General features: G+C 45.5%; 1 protein-coding gene across 1 annotated transcript in view; it reads left to right on the top strand.

Moving 5' to 3' along the window:
- plxna4 (plexin A4) overlaps positions 1–19,967 on the top strand; it is a 259,674-nt gene that overhangs the window by 191,187 nt on the left and 48,520 nt on the right. Inside the window, exons 7-12 of the mRNA XM_056424726.1 lie at positions 1,046–1,199; positions 3,716–3,815; positions 4,043–4,157; positions 16,244–16,444; positions 17,167–17,263; positions 18,931–19,121. Of these exons, the coding sequence (XP_056280701.1) occupies positions 1,046–1,199; positions 3,716–3,815; positions 4,043–4,157; positions 16,244–16,444; positions 17,167–17,263; positions 18,931–19,121 (858 nt within the window). The remainder of the gene's footprint in view (positions 1–1,045; positions 1,200–3,715; positions 3,816–4,042; positions 4,158–16,243; positions 16,445–17,166; positions 17,264–18,930; positions 19,122–19,967) is intronic.

The raw sequence follows: 19,967 nt of genomic DNA, 5'->3' as shown, positions 1-19,967 counted from the left end.
TGTATCCGTGTGTGACTTTGTGTGTGTGGCGGATCTTAACATGAAAAGGTTATTTTCCTATTTATGTAGCCCTGCTGTGGCTAGACCTGGACATGACTACTCTACATGTAAGGAAGGGAAACTTGAGGTCCGGCTGTATTCCCTAAAAATAAATGAAAGCCAGAGAAGAGGTAGAAGAGGAGAGGTTGAGTAAGCAACGCAGGCGATGGAGGAAGAGATGGAAGCCCGGTCGTGCACTGTCCATCTTATGTGGGAAGCTGTGTATCTGTTCACACCCACGCCACCTTCTTTTCATTAAACAGCAATATAAAAACAGCGCAGGTCAGCCCTTCTCTGGTGCTGAGGCAGCTTTCAGCCTCACATCACAAGTGTACCATGGACTTGCCTCAAATCAATGCCCAGAGCAAGGCCGACTGCAGACACGCTATCCCAACAATATGTATATTTTAGCCTTGACCCCACTCCCACCTGGCTCCACGACCCTCTTTTTTTCCACCTTCTTACTCAAGGACAGGTTGTTTTTTTCCTTTTTTTTTTTATAGAAAGAGCTAACACAGCATTTTCTTAAATGAAGGGGAAAGATTAGCGTTCTCTGTTTCACAGAGTCCACTTTTACCTGCAGTGCCTGTATGCTCACCTCAGTCCTCCTGCTGTTTCTGTCCTCCGGAGACTCCTCTCATCTCCTCGTCCATCCACTTAACTCACCTTTCTGCTTCTAGCATTTCTTTCACTTTCTCCCATTAAAACACTTTTCTCGCTGAGCCAGAAAGATGGGATGTACTGTAAATCATGAAGCTGGGGTTGGAGGGTGGCGGGATAGATATGGGTTATGGGTAAGATGGCACTGATTCCAGTTTTAAGTGAATCTATATCTTGATGCATTCGTGTTGTGTTGTTAATTTGATGCATCTGATTTGCGTTGATGTATTAACTTCTCAGTCGTGGCTCCTCCTTTGGCCTCTGACATCCCAGGCAATTGCTGCGAAGATAATATTGTCCATGATAATGCAGAGTAACCCACTCTTCTATCCTTCCCTTGCTTCAGTTGGTGTTGGAGGCCCACAATGTCCCAGAACTTTCTGCGGGTGTCAACTGCACCTTTGAGGATCTGGCAGAGATGACTGGATTGGTGGAGGGAAACCGGATCAAGTGCTTCTCCCCTGCTGAGAAAGACATGCCACGGATTATCGTTGAGAAAAGTAAGGGTGGAACTATTGTAATTTATATTTCACATGAAGCAACAAACACGGGAGATCAGGAAATCTATGATTCTATCTACGATTCTGGTGGATTTCACACTGCTGGCATGAGATGTGATGCTTGCATCATGACCACTGATACTCTGTACATGACATCAATAACCTGCTGATAACCTGTCAAAGTGACATTATGTTGTATTAATAAGAGAAATATCCTTAAAAGGTGATTGCCAGCATCAGCTGGATATAAACATGAGAGCACCTGTTGAATACGGACGTGTCTGTCGGGGAAGCAGCCATTGATCTGGATGTTTTACCTTCAGTCAGAAGTGTGCTAGTCCTCAGGCTAAGGGCTTCTTTGAATTGTTGTTTTCCTGTTGCCATCAGTAACTCAGCGGGCCTCGGAGCGCTGCCCTAGGACATGTTTCATAATTGAATGAACATTAGGTACCAGGCTGCTGTGGGATTTATTCTCTACCCTCACTCAAAGTGGATATGCTCCAGAGGGAGTGATGGGAGTTAACCCCAGTTTGAAAGGGAGGATATCAAGCTGCACAACTAAGTGTTTTTACTACAGTGTTTTAGCTAATTTAGTGCCTTGAGCTTGTACAGTCCCCACAGACAATGTCACTGTTTCCATTCCTTTCACGAAGAAAACAGCTCAAACATTTCTGAAAACATTCATTCCACAACCACAAATGGGGGAATAAAAATGATGTTTTCTCTCTCTAACTCCCCCGCTCTTCACCTCCCCTTTCTGTGGTCGGCTGAGCCTGGTCTAATTGAACACGGCTCCCATCTGGGGAGGCCTGTCCCCGGGCAGGCAATCCTTCATCACCAACCCTCAGCGTGTCCTCACGTTGAAATAACGAAGAAGCCATTTCCCTCCATACTTCCACAAAATGACAGAATGAAGAAAGAAAATGGATAGAACGGAAAAAGAGGCTGATCCATCAATAATGCTCAACATTTACATACAAAGGAATGCTCACTAATGTTTTTTTAGACGCCACCACTGTGAGCTGGAATTCACACTTGTGTGTCGCTTGTGGGAAATGTAGATACCGGAGCCAAAAACCTGAGATCAGTGAAGTAAAATGCTGGTGAAACGGTGCAGGCCAGTGCCGTACACATGCACGATTATTCAAATTCCCCATTGTGTATTCAGTGCACCCACGTGAACAGAAGCTTCACACACATACGATGCCATGAGCTGACACACGACACCACTGCATTTACGACATCTTCAGATAGGCCGCACACATGTACATATGTAAGGCCGACAGGGAGCCTGAGGGTGCTTTGGGGAGTTAAAATGTTTTATTTAATGTGTGCCACGTCAACCACATGTCAAGCGGGTGATCCTGAAGTCATGCAAACACAGATGTATAAATATGTGCTCTGAGACAGACACAAATAAAGCATTCCTCCCAATATTTTGTTTCTCCCGCACCCACAAACACACACGGTGATACACTTTATCTGCTTCAGAAAGAGGAAAATATTCCCCATTTTGCCTATATTTAAGTACTCATTAGAATAAGCTGGGTTGAAAGAGAGATAGGAAAGGAGAGATGGATGGAGTGAAGCGACAGAGGGAGGGATAGATAGCGCTAGCGGGTTTCAAGGTAACATTTAGGTGGCCTAATTAGGACGGATCCGTTGTCAGCGGTGCTTTTCTGTGATTGATGCCTGATTCCTTCTTTGTTAGAGAGATGGGAAAGAGACGCGGGGGGAGAAGAGAGAGTCACAGTGCGGAAGGCAGCGGAGGAGACCTGTGTGTAGAGATGGAGTGAGGGCGAGAGAGAGAGGCGTACATAGGCAGTGGAGAGAGAGAGCACTTAGATGTGTGCGGATGTGCCGTTGAATTAAACATGAACTTCTTCATTAGGGCCAGACAAAAGGACACACCAAATACACATGAGGTGTAAGCTCGCAGCACACATACCAACACACCCGCTCTCTGTTTCATCTTCGTCTCCCTTTCCCTTGTCAAAGACTCTCTCTGAGAGACTTTTTTTCCGGGGGAATATTTTTTCCATCCCAGGGGAAATGCTTGTGCACAAACTTCTCATATAAGGCTGCAGGTATAGGGGAACTTAAGCCAACAAAACCGTTGTCCGCTTCCTCTGTACTCGGTTCACAGCACTGACTTCACCACAGCAACAGGCTCAAAGCAGTGCACTCGTCTCTTCTTCATGGGGAAATAAAATGTGAAAGAAAAGATGTGTGAACAAAAGAATTAAAGGATTAGCAGGCATGCAGGGGCTCTGCCTGATGCTCGCTGGATAGGTAGCAGTGAAATGCAATTATTTATATTAATATAAATGTATTCATTAAATTCTGTACTGCTTCTTCTATTTTGTTGTATTTCATGACCTCTGAAACAAAAGCGAGTATTGCCTCTATTATCATTCTTTTTCTCCGCTTCTTTTTTTAATGACTGAATGCAAAACACTGGTTCTACCTTTGAGCATCAAACGTTAATTTGAACTATAATCTATTTTTTTCTCTAGGTGACCATCAGATTGTGCAGCTCTATCTCAAGTCCAAGGAGACTGGTCTGGCCTTCGCAAACACCAGTTTTGTTTTCTACAACTGCAGCGTGCACAAGTCGTAAGTCTCTGTTCACTTGTAGCTCTCTAGAGTACTTCTCTCTCGCAGACGGCTTGTCATAATACTAATCCCTTCATATTGATTAAAAACCGGCGTTGATTCTTAAACTGTTGGAAATTGTATTCTATCCATAAATAAGTAGGCACATTGAGCTTTTGTTCTCTAGCGTTTTTTGCTGCGGTTCAATACTAATTCACAACAACGTCTTCCCTCTGCTTTCCATTCAGATGTCTGTCATGTGTGGGTAGTCCTTACCAGTGCCACTGGTGCAAATACAGGCATGAGTGTACCCACGACCCTCGCACATGTTCCTTCCAGGAGGGCCGAGTCAAAAAGCCTGAGGTGAGTCCAAATAAAAGTGTGTATTTGTTTTATTTATATACGGAAAACCCAAATTATTCAGTAACCTAACCTCCCTAGAGTTGTTGCTCGGTGAGTCACACCCTCAACGGACCCTTGAGCTTACCTCCATCTGCCTGATGGATCGTGGAGGTCTCCATCGTGGAATATGCCGACTACCAACTATTCATACACTCTGTCATATTCATTGAATGTATTTTAACTCTAATCTGTCCTTCTGGTCACATGACATCTATTGTTCTGTCCATCCTGGAGAGGGATCCTCCAATGTTGCTCTCCTGAAGGTTTCTTCCCTTTTTTCCCCCTGAAGAGTTATTTGGGAGTTTTTTATGATCCGATGTGAGGTCAAAGGTCAGGGATGTCTATGTGTACAGATTGTAAAGCACTCCGAGACAAATTTGAAATTTGTGAAATTGGGCGATACAAATAAACTGAATTGAATTTAATTGAATTGAATTGAGCTGCCGTCAGGAGGTCCGACGTCCCGATCAGCACCTCTCTGCCTGTAGGGTCAAAGACATCTGAACTGTAGCCTATAATAAGACAATGTCCACGAATCCCCATCACAGCGTTTAACGCTGCTCAGCTCCGGCCGGCCTCTTCGGATTTGCGCCAGCCAAGTAATAAAACACGGTGAAATAAATTGAAAAAGGGTTGGCTATGTGACACTAATGGCTACCCTTCTAGGTTTCACATGGAAAAAAAAGAGTTATGTTAAAGGGATTGAGGCACCTTTCGGCTGTCCTGCTTCCATCTGGCATGAGTCTCTTGGCATGTTTCGCTCTTGACTGCACATCAAAGGGCAGGGGAAACGAATAAAACGGAGCCGTTTCCTCCTGCCCATCCCTATTCCCCGCCACAGCTTAGTCTGTGTGAATTATCAATAGCATTGGCAGCCCGTTCTATTCCCGTCGCAGCAGAACTCGCCGTAATTACGTCGCTGGAGAGGAAAAGCCACCGACTGGACGAGGGTACGTTTCGGCGTGTGTGTGTTTATCTCAATGCAGTTTCGGCCTGCCTGTACTCCGTCAACTCACGGCAGTTTTCAGGGAGTTAGTGGCCTGTTAATCCCGGCCTGAGGTGAGCTATGATGAAGATCACTCGTGCTCGTGTGTGGCTCGGCAGCCGCTGCTCGACGGACAGGGACAAGCGTCGCCAGATTGCCTCCTTTGATGAGCAGTCTGCTCTCGATTGTGTTATTCCACCCGCGTCCCCCCCCGAGCCATTCAACCTGCGTAGACGATATTATTTTCATTTTCCACAATTCCCATTATCCTTTTGAACCTTCTGCTTAGTCAGGCCCCAGTCTTTGCAGGTTTACTTTTTCAATTAACTCAGGGGCTGGTGGTCAATATTGACTGAGGATAATAATGTTTGAATCCTCTCCTATTGTGTTGCTGACTAATAGAAAACCATCAATAAAGCTAAAGGGGATTTGGCGTTAGCACATTAATAAAATCCCTTTCCGGGGTGTTTTTCAGGCGTAATGACTTTTAATTTGCTTTTAATTAACCCCTCAAATCCTAGGTCATGTATATGCTGCCAGTTCTTTGGCGTGCCGTTTTGAGTTAATGACTTAAACACACGTACACGCTTTAGAACATGCAGGCGCACGCACGGCTATCCATAGAATCGTTCCCAAATTTCACGATAGACAACACGTCAACTTTGCCTCGTGAATCGTGATGTCTTCTTTCGGCTGCGGATGACGTTTTGTGTACTATTACAATTAAAGGATTTCAGGCAGTGATCTGAATAATCCCTTCACACTATGCAAATGATGGGGGCCAGGCACATCTCCCGACTGGTTGAGCTTGTTGTTAGTATGCAGGGCAGAGTTAAAGCTATGCCTGGGCGTACAGTGGGCGCCTTTTTAATCATGCCAGCAATGATATGGGCACACGGATCAGACGCGTGCCTATTGGCACATTAACCAAGGCCACGTCCCGGTTTGCCCTCCACACATCTCAAGGACTTATCCCTTCTGATGCGCCTCACTCACTGACAAAGACCATGCATGCGGCTTCACTCGGTCACACTGAAGACAGTAAATAGCAAACGGTTATTCCTCACCGGTACCGTTGCATTTATAGAATACATAGGCCGTGCTTGCTTACACAATAGACAGTTCTTTACCGGTATATTTATCACTGTTTCTAACTGCAATCCCCATCACAAATGTACATATTAAGCAACTGAATCTGAGGACGCTTCCTGTTTTCTTTGTCTGATGGAAACCACAGGCTTTCTTCTTCTTCAGTCTGCAGCGCAGCATGTTCGTAGCCCAAGCTGTTGCCAAGTCTCTCATTAATATATTCAGCTGGTAGAGAGATACAAAACACACCAAAAATATGAATGTTACTGAATTGTATCGCTATCCTCTTGCACCTCCTTGCAACCCTCCTGTTACCTTAGGGTCAATTTGACCCCATTCAATGTTTAACGTCGGTGTTCTTTGGGGTCAATTTGACCCCAGGCTGTTTTTCACTGTGTCAAACATATAAGAAATATCAACTTTTTTATATATTTAAAGGGCTGTTTAGGTAGTCAACAAACACACATAAAGTACCTCACACTTAAACTTGGGAAACAATATTAATTCTAATAATTTTCTGGAGGTTTTAATAGCTGGGGTCAAATTGACCCCGAGGGTAAAATATGTTAGTAAATGTAAAGGTAACAGAAGGGTTAAGTGTGCTGTGGTGATCAATGCCGGAAAGTTTCTTTTCCACCAGGAACGTATGGATCAGAGGAGCAACATCATGTTATTAAAGAGGCAGTAAGAGCTGTGAGTTGCCAATATTGGACAGGAATGGTCGCGAGAGGTGCTCGTGTATGACATTAAGATTGGCATTAGGATCTAGAAAAATTAGACGTCAAATGATCATACAGGTTTTAAACAAACCTCCAGGTTAGGTCAATATATTGTAATAAAAAAACAGAATTTTCAACTCATTCATTCATATTAAAAGGTCTGGACCCAGGCAAGTTCTCACCGTGCTGGCATGCGAATGTACTCCTGTGTCGTGGTGGGATTAATACCGACGTTTACCTGAAAGTAAAGTGGTTAGAATAAAGGTAATCTTTTTGTTTACGATCTGGTCTATCACATAAAGACTGCGTTGCCCGGTAAAACTTAACTGTGATTGGTTTTCAGACCTCAGCAATTAGTTTAGCAAGTAGAATGTTATCATCACCAATAGTGATGATGGCCAAAACTAATAAGAAAACCCCAAGTTGTAATACATTGCAAGTTCGCTTTAAGAGCAAGGACAGAGAGGCAGGCAGGGAAGAGGGAGATGTGTTTGGGGGGGGGGGGGTTAAGATGACTATTCAATTCAATTCAATTCAATTTTATTTTTCACAAAATACAAATTATTACAAATAACTGTACAATCTACACACTGCAACCAAACACACACAAAACCCTAAACCCAAACAAAAACATCCAAAAAAAAAAAAAAGGGAAAAAGGGAAAAAAGAAAAGGGAGAGAGGAGAGGGGGGAGAGAGGGGAGAGATGGGAGAGACAGAACAGATACAGATGTTAGATGTAAGAAGGACAGATTTAGAGTTGAAATACATTCAATGAATATGACAGAGGTATGAATAGTATATGTAGGGCATATCCATCATAGAGACCTCCATCATCCATCAGAGGGGGAGTGGGAGGAGGAGGAGGAGAGGGGGGTGTCGTGACAGTGGCAGGTCATGAGCAGGAATTTCGATCCATCAGATCAGATAGAGAATATGATGCCTCATAGGTATCTCGTCCCCATGTGACATGGAAACGAAAAAAGGGAGGGAGGGGAGGAGAAAGAGGAGTAGTAATTTGAGAGAGATGAAAAAATTCATGAAAGAAGAAAAAAGAGGAGAGTAATCAGTGCGTCCTAAAAACGCCCCGGCGCAGCTATAAGCCTAGCCTATTAGCAGCGGGGCTGGACCAGGCAACCTGATTCAGCCCCTAACTAACTACTGTCAAAGAGGAAGGTCTAAGTCTCTACTCTTAATTAGGTGACTGTGTCTGCCTCCCGGACTGAAATTGGAAGCTGGTTCCATAAAAGAGGAGCTTGCATGGAAGGATAGAAGCAAGGGGAGGATCAGCAAAACAGGAGGGAGAATGAACAGAGAGCGGGAGAGCGTCTTTGCCCGAGGCTCTGAAGGAGATGATAAAACAGAGGCCACTCAAGAGGAGCTCTTGGTAACCACAAGGTGTGTGTGTGTGTGTGTGTGTGTGTGTGTGTGTGTATACGTGTAGTGTATGAAAAACTACGCCAAGGGCTTCTACATTCACTGTTCCCACTCCGTTGCCCACTCTTCGTCACTCTCCCTATCTCCACCGTTCACACCTCCCACCAGCCTCTAATTATCAGATATAAGTAGGTCCCCGAGAAGAGAAGAAGTCCGGAAGGAAAGGGGAGAGAATCGGTGAGAAGGAGCTGATAAGAGAAACGAGGAGGGTCAGAGAGTTAGGGAGGCCGAACAACACGGGCCGGGTTTTGAGAGCGGTGAACGAAGGAGGGATGAGACATGAGCGCGACAGAGAAACAGGGATGTGGTCAGAGAAAACAATGAGTCAGTAATGGAGAGAGGAAGAATGAAGGATAATTACGGTATAGGAGAGGCGCCTACTTAGTTTTCAGAAGTCAGCGCTTGTTATGTGGTTATGATGACTCATGCTATGACTGGTACTTTTCTCTTTCTAGTGCTTTAGTGCAAGTCCTTGATTACATGACTATTGGGCTGTCACTACCCACATCAACACAGGGATAAACTAGAATGGGCACTCGGTAGCGTCTCAAAATGTAATCAAATGGTCCCCGGATAATAACCAATCATCCCACCAAATTTCATGCGATTCAAGAAGATTTTGACCTTTTCATGACCTTTACCTTGAGCTTTGACCCGATCGATCCCAAAATCGAATCAAATGGTCCCCGGATAATAACCAATCATTCCACCAAATTTCATGCGATTCGGTTTAATACTTTTTGTGTTATGCGAGTAACACGCATACAAATAAATAAATAAATAAATAAATACACGGCGATCAAAACATAACCTTCCGCATTTTCAATGCAACGGTAAGTCAGCTTCACATTTAGACTGTACTTTATTGTCTCTCTCACCTCCCACTGTTCTCTCGTTCTTCTGCCAGGAAAAAATATATATTCAAGAGTTGTTTCACCCCAATTACAAAAAACATTTTCTCACTCAGGTAAACTACCGATCCAGAGAGTTTTGATTAAATGTATCGAGGTTGTTCGGATTTTTGTCCTTTTCGACTATCTGAAGGAGACGGGCAGTCAACACTCAACAGTGCGTCGCCTGATGGATTTATACATTTAAATTCAGCAAGAAGATGTGTGCATGTATGGGTCTGTGTGGTGTGTGGTTTGTGTGCTTGTATCTGTGATTTGCATTCGCTCCCCTGTTATTTATTGCACTTTAGTCGTTGGGGAGCGGAAATAAATGCACTGGCATTAGATCAACTTAAATGTAACATGAATCTTAACAGGCGACAGCGAGCGTCACCGCCCGCATCAGTAGCCAACGAGGATACGCGTGTGTTTGTTCGGACCGCTGAAAGCCCCCCTTGGCCTCAGGGACGACTGGCAACGATCACAGCGTGTTACATGGTCGCGACTGAATGTGAACGTACACATGCAAATAGAAATATCTGAGCTAAGTGGCAGAAAAAACACACCGTATGTCACGACTCAAAAACAGGACCCCAGAGCACGACTCCAAAGTTCAGGGCAATCAAAAGGGTTTATTTGAACATAGGAAGTCCCCGAAAATTCCAAAGAAACAAAGTACAACTTAAAGTTGCTGCTGAGCGGGAAACTAAGATTGGGTTTAGAAAAACAGAAAATCACAGCTATGCTGGAAACAGACTTGATCAAAGTACAAACAAAATCACAACTATGCTGGAATTGCAAACCAGGACAAAAGACTACACTATCATGAACAACATTTACTTATTTCATATTTCATATTTCATATATATATATATATTATATGATTTCAAGATGAGACGATCTGACACAAGACACAGGTAGACACCGGCTTAAAATACATGAGGAAATGGGGAACAGGTGGACACAATCAGGGGCGGAGCAGACAATCACACTAACGAGGAAACACCGGGGCAGGAAATAAAGTTTCTGAAACGAGAGAGGACAGTTACTACAAAATAAAAGCGGACATGGAAAACAGGACTAAAACCTAAAACTTAACATAACCGACGAGACATGACACCGTAGCAACAGCGTACACACTTGCTTGTTTGTGGATTCCTTGCCACATTTGGACTTTTTCATTGTTATTGAGGCAATTAAATCATCTGTTATATTTGGCCATTTCTTCTGGCGCAAAACTTAGAACGATTTTACTGAATGCTTTTACTGACTGTGTTCTCGACTACCGAGGGAAGCCGGCTTCACAATTACAAAGCAAATGGCTTTAGTTATTGCTTTTGAATGAACCTGTGTTTGTGGGAAAATAGTTTTTTGTGTCACCATATAACAATATTTACCTGAGTCTGCAGCACATGGATGGGTAGTGGGAGCAATAACAACACTCTGTTGTGAGTGGAAGGTGTGTTCATGAATTGGTGCAACTGTACACAGCAGCTGTTGGGATCATCTTCTAGAAGTGTTCCATCTCCATGACACATTGTCGTAAAGGCAAATGATGCAGGAGATGCTGTCTGACTGTGGCTGTTCATCTTTTACTGTCATGGCATTCCAAGGCTGTAGTTTATTATTTGTGTACATGCGTGGATGTGTGTGTGTGTGTGGGTGTGTGTGTGTGTACAATCCCATCACCACATGCCCCTATCGTTGTAGATCTGTGTCCTCAAGATTCAGCTTAAGTCATATAATAATAATAATAATAATAATAATAATAATAATAATAATATTATTAAGTCATCCTCCAGTGCTTCCCATGCCTTCATGTCCACCAACCAGATCACATTTATTGTCCCTATTGTTCACGTGTCTGAACTGGAAGCGATTAACGACGGATTGCATCTCGCTTTGCTCTCCCACTTATTTTCACACTCCAAACACAACCCTTTCGTTCTTTGGGAAATGAAATTGGAGGGAAGAGCAAACTCACGTGCACCACCTCTTCCATCCACCGCTGAACCCCCCCCCCCCCCCCCCGCTTGTCATTTATCTATAATGACTTTGTGAATAGTGTCACAGAGCGCTCCCCTCTCTCTCGCTACTCAGCCATCCAGTCAGTCATTCAGCCTAACCCAATCAAGTGGCTTTTAATGAACTTCAAACAAGCGTTATCACCCAGTTCCCCGTGCGCCATGCTTCACTCCCCCCACAGCTCCATCCACGCGGGGGCTCACCTTATCTGCTCTCTTTCTTTTCACCCTCTTTGACACGCTAACGCTCCTCCTGTCGCATACGCTCAGTCACTCTGTACGCGTGTTGTTCCCCTCTGTCATTTTTCCTCTCTCTCTCTCTCTCTCCACCGCTCCTCGGCGTTAACATGACACAGTTTAGAGAAACACTGTTCTCTATTTACTATCTTTATCCTCCTCTACCTCCATGCTCACCTTTCACTTCTGCTTGTCACTTCGCTGATCGTCTCTCCTTTTCTCTTCCCTGTCCATCTCTTCCCCTCCCCTGTTCTCCTCCTCTTTCCTCCCCTCTTCATCTTTCAGGCAGGTCACAGGTGCTCTGTATATAGCCAGCTCCACCTAAAGTGATCGGCTCTTCATTTTAGACCTCCGATTGTCAAGCGACTCGTCTCCTCCTCTCTCTGTCGTTCATTCTTCGGTGAAATTAACTAAAACATGAACACCACGACCCAAACATATAAATGAGGGCTCATCTCAAGTGTCTGTCTCAAGGTGTCACTAATGCTCCCGTCCTGTCGATAATGAAGGGGGAGTACCTGTTGAGCTCAGCTAGCTCTTAACTTGAATGTGAGCAGGTCTGAGGACCGTCTCACCAAGAGACCGATCCCAACCCAACAGGAACTAACAAATAAAAGCACTGAAACAGGCAGAAAGCCGAGCATGCCGAAGAGGCTATTTCGTTCAATTAAGTTAATGTTGCTGAAGTGCTGGGCGGTCTGCTACATGATGAGAGTGCTGATTGCTCTGTGACTATACAGTACACCATACGCAAGTTATGTAGTAGGAGTATTCCTGGTGCAATTAGCAACCATCCTCAGTGGCCCCGACTAGATGAGACATTAACCTTTTCATTGTCATGTTTATATCAATGTAATGTCAAAAATATATGAGTTCAAATGTAAAAACAAGAAAGAAAAAACAATAGAAACTTCTCTTTACTGTATCATCACTAACAATAGAACTAAGCAGTGCTGAAACTAAAAACAAAGACAATTCTGCAACATATACACTACCGTTCAAAAGTTTGGGGTCACTTAGAAATGTCTTTATTTTTCAAAGAAAAGCACTGTTTTTTCAATAAAGATAACATTAATCAAAAATACACACTATACATTGTTAATGTGATAAATGACTATTCTAGGTGGAAGTGTCTGGTTTCTAATGACATATCTCCATAGGTGTACAGAGGCCCATTTCCATCAACTATCACTCCAGTGTTCTAATGGTACATTGTGTTTGCTAATCGCCTTAGAAGACTAATGTCTGATTAGAAAACCCTTGTGTAATTACGTTAGCACAGCTGAAAACAGTTATGCTGGTGATATAAGCTATAACTGGCCTTCCTTTGAGCTTGAAGTTTGTAGAACAAAATTAATACTTCAAATATTAATCATTATTTCTAACCTTGTCATCTCTTTTTTTTTTTCGTTCTTCTACCTTACTTTTTTTTCACTTTGTTTTGTTCTTTTTTCTGTTTTCTTGTTTGTTTTTTTCTTTTTGTCTCAGTTCTTACCTTTCTTAACATAACTCTGACTCGTAGCTTCTGCCTGAGACCATAACGTGAGCTTCGCAGCACAGTAGCTGAAGGGCTCGCGTCGAGTGGTTGTGGTGCGGAGCCGCAAACGAGGACTGTGCCTTCCGGGAACCCTGCAAAGGAGCTGATCGCTACGCAGGCGAGGACGTACGCTGCCGAGAGAGCGGGCCCGGGGGACGCGCCGGGAGAAAGGCGAATGAGACGGGCGGAGCCGAGAGCCGGGTAACAGAGAGAGATAGGCTGACGGTGACTGGCCGATAACTGCGGGGGCGTCAGGCTGGACTATCTGGATGAGGTGCTTCTCGGGTTGAGACGTGTCAGGGGAAGAGGGGGGGCCGATAGAGCAGGCTGTAAGAAGATCGCTAGGGACCGCTGAACGTGTTGATGAAACGGCCTTGCTGTAGCCCGGTGCCCTGGATGCGCCGCTTATTACGCGGGAAGAAGGGTAAGTGGCCGTGGGAATGCATTGCGCGGGATTGCCGTCGACCGTTTCACGTCCGCCATTGTGTTGTCGTATGACCGCAGTCAGCTGCCTGAGAGGCGCTGTCGCCATCCCAGTTCAATACTCGCTCTGCTCTGCTCATCAGCTGCTATTTTGCATGTGCTACAATCACAACCATCAGGCTAACACCACACTGGACCTGGCAGCCATCCACCCTTCCATCAACTGCTGACTGGCCCAACTAAAGGAATAATAAAACTCTACTTCTGCTGTACTTATTACTGACAGCGCCACTGCCCTTCCCCCCTCCCAGGGATGGTCATGACGCTGGACCTGCTAACACCAGGTATGTTCTGGGAGGTGAAGGCTGCGGTGTGAGGACCAGGACTGAGAGGAGGTGGTCCTGGGAGGCAAACGACGTCTAGGACTGGGCTTGAGGACGTCGTGACTGACTGTCTGTGTGGGACTGTGACAGGAGGACATCAGACCCACCATCACTGCATCCATGACTACCACCATCCCACACAAACACACCCACATCCTCATCACGACTGTGTCCTCCATCACAAACAACACTCCCACACCCGGGGGACCTGAAGGCCTTCTAAACTGGACTGCAGGCAGAGCTGGATGGAGGAGAGCCTGATGAGCCAGCTGCTTTCAAAGCTGGAGACAGCTCTGAGCTGAAGGGAGGGGGGGAGGAAGCTGAGCCAAAGCTGGAGAGACAAACACACAAGGAGTGAGGCCAGCATGGAGCTGAGATACTGCTTCCAGGTGAAGGGGAGGACAGCCAGGGGCTCCTGGGAGACCCTGAGAGGTTTTGTGTTTTTTCAGTAGGGTTCTCCTCCACGCCCTCCCTCTCCACCACCACCTCCACCACACCCTCCTCCCTCTCCCCCCCTGCACCGCTGCTGCTCTCCACCCCTCCTCCCCCTCCTCTCTCACCTCCTCCCCCTCTCTCTGTGACTGACCAGGTGAAGACAGCTCCTGAACCACACCAAAGTCCTGAAGGACCTGACCCAGCATCAGCCCAGGGTCCCTAAGACCTCGCAGCCCAGGATCTGGTCCATGTCGAGCGCCTCAACCCTTCAGCCTCCTGCAGGGAGCCTGTGGCTCCGAAGGGGAAGTCTGCCCTGTCCCCCGCCTGGCCTTGTCATCTCAGCTGCTCCACACGACCCGACCTGAACAACCACCGCCATGTGATGGACCGTCTGAGGCTGGTGAGGCTGGCCACCTCCAGGTGAAATCATCAAAGGAGGTGGACCATCTGCACACCTCACATCCCTGTGGTTGGGAGTGATCGGCGCCATCATCTACCTGCTGCCATGGCTGTGTCCATGACTGTGTGTCTGTCTCTGGACTGTCCCTGTTGACTTCTCCAGAGTCACTTCTTTTGACTTTACCACCACTGCCACCATCCAGCCACCAGTGGGTGATGCTGTGACCAGCGGTGGCCGGTGCCACTGCTCCTACTCACTGACTACCAAGCAGCAGACCACAGTTTGCCACAATGGGTCAGTGTGCTGTCTGGTTGGGTGGTCAGTGATGTGTTCTCCCCCCAACAGGACCTGTCTTCCTTCCTCTCCAGTTCACCTCAGTCCACAGCAACACGAACAACTCTGAGTTGAAGTGCTCTGATGATTCTGCTGGTGATGATGCTGGAGGAGGGTGTATTAGGTGGTGGAGATGGAGGAGAAGAGGAGCGGCGGGAGACTGTGTGCAGTGAGAACCACCTGCGGACGAGAGATGGTGGTGGCAGAGAGAGGAGAGATGGTGGCGAGAGCCAGGTGGAGTGTCCTGGGTGTGGGAGTGGAGAGTGGGTGTGTCCTGGTGGGAGGAAGGTACCATACCTACGCCGACAGCCGACTGAACTGGACGACCAACACTGTGTACAAGAAGGAAGCGAAGGGAATGAGTCGCCTTTTTCCTGAGAAAGCTTTATCGCAGAAAGAACGTGGCTTCAACGTGAGTTATTCTGATCGCCAGCTGTGCTGCACAGTGTGCTGCACTTGAGCAGCATGCATTGGCAGCACCACGCCAGTGACCACAAAGCTGGTTGGAAAGCTGGCTCCTTCACAAGGCTGGCTGGAGCACCTGCTGCAGGTGGTGGAGAGGAGTGGGGTGGGAGGAATGACTGGAAAGAGGTGTTGGTATCCATATTGGAACCACACCCCACTCCACCCGGACCACCTAGGGACCACTTTCTACTTTTTCACTCTCTCCCTCACGCCCGCTGCCACAAGGAGAGATACAGGAGAACAGGGCTCGACGGCTATGAGGCTCTTACAACAGTTCACAGATCACCTAACCCTTCTTATATTTTATGTTTTGTTTTTTTTTTTGTGTGTTGTGTGCTGCTGCTACTGAAATTTTTTCTTGGGGATTAATAAAGTATATATCTATCTATCTATCTGTCAATGTCTTGACTGCATTTTATATTCATTTGATAAATAAAAGTGTGATTTTTCATGGAAGACACGAAATTGTCTGGGTGACCCCAAACTTTTGAACGGTAGTGTAGGTCATTTTATTTTAGCATGTGCTCTTTCACGATTGGACAGATTAACATCGTCTGCACTCCTAAAATCACTCGGACGACACTGCAGGATCTCCTCGCGTAAAATGAATCAAATTGCAATCATCCATTAAAGCTGATAGCAAGACCCAAAGTAACACACTCTCCCTCCCTTTGTTGTTGTCTCTCTTACAGGGGTGTCCCCAGTTGCTGCCTGCAGATCGGGTCCTGGTGCCGGTCAACGTGGTGAAGCCCATCACACTGCGGGCGAAGAACCTCCCCCAGCCCCAGTCTGGACAGAGGGGGTACGAGTGTCTGCTGACCATCCAGGGAAACGAGCACAGAGTCCCTGCCTTGCGTTTCAACAGCTCCTCGGTGCAGTGCCAAAACACATCGGTGAGAATCAGTGTGTGTGTGTGTGTGCGTGTATTTTACTTGCCGCTTCGCAATAATCATTATTAACGACCGCGGGCCAACACAATCTCTATAAAAAGGCCCCATTTCTATTTTCTATCAAGTTTTCCCATAAAAGTAGCCATAATATATTTTCAATCTCTATCACACACAGACACACACACACACACACATTTTTCATCTCGTAGCTAGACTACGGGTCGATGAGACAAGAGCCTCTCCTTGCGATCATGCTCCCGTCACTGACTGAATAATGCATCGACAGCAATGCAAGGCCTGCATGGAAATGGCTTTATCCTGGTTTTGGATGCTAATCATCTGTTGCTATAATAACATATCATCTTCCTGTCTGTCTTCATCACCGGCTGTGCATATTGTACTTTGATTGAGCCGTTCTGGGAGGAAACTGTAATTTAGTGGGAAATGATGATTCTAGCCCCCGCCCTCCACGCTGCGGAGTGTTACAGAACCCAATGAGAAGTAATCCCGTCTCTCTGGTGTGTATGTTGTGTTTGGGAATGCCGTGTTTCTCCAGCCACCTGTTGATGATGTGTTTTACATTCAAAGGAGTCTTGTTTCGTCAGAGCCTTTTGGACTTGGAGATGATAGACAGTTTAAAGTAGCTCAACATGTTCTCTCTCTCTCTCTTTTATATTCTCTTCCCCGTCTCTTCTTCTTTCCCTCTCTGGTTGCCATGGTAATAGTATTTCTATGATGGGATGGAGATGAGCAGTCTTCCCGTGGAGCTGACCGTCATCTGGAACGGAGATTTCAGCATCGACAACCCCGCCCACAACAAAGGTGAGCATGCACACGCACACACACACACACACACACACACACACACTTGTGAATCCATATCAGTTTTTTCACAGTGCTTCCGCACACATTCAGTTGACACAGTCTCTTATAAACTCTCATTTAAATATATACACACACACACACACACACACATAGACACAAACACACAGTAAAGCTGCTGCTTTCCCATTGTTGCCCTTGGAGCCGGTCTCCATGGCAACAGGCGGGCGGTTTTCCGAGGTGCAGCATCCATCCCCTGATGTTGCCGCGTCGAGTGGTTAACTTTAACACATCCTCCCTTACACTTTCCTTCCTGTCTCTCTCTCCATTGGTCTGCATGTCTGTCCTGCACTTTACTGCCAGACTCCACGTCCCAACTCTCTAAACTACATGTGCTTCCCCTCTCACAAACAATGAAAATGAAAATAAAAATAATAATAGAATTATAAATATAATGAGCAATGCAAAATTATTATTGCAGACTAGATTTACAGAGATAAAATAGGGAACATAAATATATATATATATATATATATATATATATATATATATATATATCTTGCTGCCTGTGTTTTCTTTCTGTCCAACTGTCCATCTACTCCACAGTATGCTGGATGTGGAATGACAGCTCAGTGCTGAATTTGTAAGACTTCAGCCTTCTGTTGCATCGTTTGATCCAGTTTGGCCACTGGCGATCCACCAATGAGCAGCGCCACACTCAGTGATCCACGCTGGGGCAGGGAAACAGCAGCATGCTGGGGGTTGTAGGAAAACAACAAATGTTGACCCAAGGCAGTAGAGTCAGGCGTTAGAAACATATCGTTAACATATGGATGATATGCCGACATGACGCGGTGCTGTGAGGCAAAATGTGTTCGGTATTTGTGTGTTTTATGACACTGTGTGTATGTGCGTCTGAATCAAATACAAAACATATCCTTGAGCAACAGTTTTTTTTTTTTCTCGCCTCTCTCCCCTCATGTTATGCTGTAATCTTTCATCCACCCTTTCTTGCAATTTCGTTACTTTTGTACCTGTACTCTAGTCAATGACAATAAACCGAATACCATACCATACCATACCAAATCAAAAATGCAGAGAGAGAGAGACCCCCCCCCACACACACACACACACACACACACACACACACCGTTATACGCCTGTGGAGAAAACTGATCCTCGGTCAACATTTGATGGACAGGTCACACATTTATCTAATGGCAATTAATAAGAAAAATGGCTGGCCCGTTGCCATGGAGATAGTATGTTAAATGTGTGGTGAGTGAGCAGCGGTGAAGAAGCAACAGTGGAGCGAACTCAGAGACAGAGAGAATAAATAATGGTGAAGACGATAGATGGAGAAATAATGAGACAAAGATATCGACGAACGTTGCTCTCAAAGTGTTCACTTTGCCGTTTGCATATTGAAATTGCCGCAGACGGACATTGAGAGATTTGGGTAAATGACCCACATTTGAGTTCATGTGTATTTTGTGTTATAATCATTTTAGAGGCTCAATAAATGTACATGCATTTGCTGTTCTGCAATGATTTGTATAAAGGTTATTCACATGAGTTATCCACTCTTTTCCCCCTCTGTCCTTATCCCCACCCCCCTTGTTTTCTTTCCTCTCCTTCCCTCTACCTCTCTCCTCCCTCTCGCCCAGTCCATCTGTACAAGTGCGACGCCCAGCGTGGGAGCTGTGGTTTGTGTCTGAAGGCGGACCCGCTGTTCGGATGCGTTTGGTGCAAAGCGGAGAACCGCTGCGCGCTCAAACAGCACTGCCCCCACCCCGAGAACCAGTGGCTGGAGCACAACGGCATCAACAGCAAGTGCACCCACCCGAAGATCACACAGGTGGGCCGCACACCGGGACGCCGGTGCATTAGTGCACACACGCCCATGCATTCAGTACAAACTTCACACTAAAGCATCCAGGCTGAGCGATGCCAACATTAATGCCTTTCACCTCATGGAGCACACACAGACATGATTACAGTGCACTTAATAGGAGCATATTTAATTTATTGTCGTCAGAGCCCATGTTAGATGTCTCCTAAGAAGCATCCTAACCAGCCATCCGTCCCGGAGCTCTCTTCCCAACTACCACCATAACAACTAAACGGCGATCGCCATTTTCTTTTGTAAGATTCAAATGACCGAGGAAAACAGTGCAGTGTCTGCTCGTAAGATTTCAACTCAATGGAAGAAGTGTGAGTCGGTATTCAGTCTGACACTCTGCATTTGTGGGGAATAATATGTTTTGCACCTTCTTAACCCTCCTGTTGCCTTCGGGTCAATTTGATATTCAATGTTAATAATGGGTGTTCTTCGGTAGTCAACAAACAAACATAAAGTTTGGAAAAAAAAAACTATTCTAATAATTTCTGAAATTTAATTTACTGGGGTCATATATCCCCAAGGGTAAAATATGAATAAAAATAAAATAAAGTAAGGAGAGGGTTAAACATTGAATCGGGTCAAATTGACCCGAAGGCATCAGGAGGGTTAAAATGCAGCATCTCTGATAATGATTTACCAGATTCACGACATAAATCCTGAGAAGAGGCTTTTAAAAAAAGACATTTTTCCTTAAAACTAGGAGTTGTTAAAACTAGGATCGTCCATATAAGACCTGGAAAGAGACGAATCGTCCTTGTTCTCGCTCGTTATCAATCAACTCTGCACAGAGAGTCAGGCGAG

Source organism: Pseudoliparis swirei, chromosome 10 (genome assembly GCF_029220125.1).
Source record: "Pseudoliparis swirei isolate HS2019 ecotype Mariana Trench chromosome 10, NWPU_hadal_v1, whole genome shotgun sequence".
NCBI classification, from domain to species: domain Eukaryota; kingdom Metazoa; phylum Chordata; class Actinopteri; order Perciformes; family Liparidae; genus Pseudoliparis; species Pseudoliparis swirei.
This window is presented reverse-complemented; position numbering and strand designations above follow the sequence as displayed.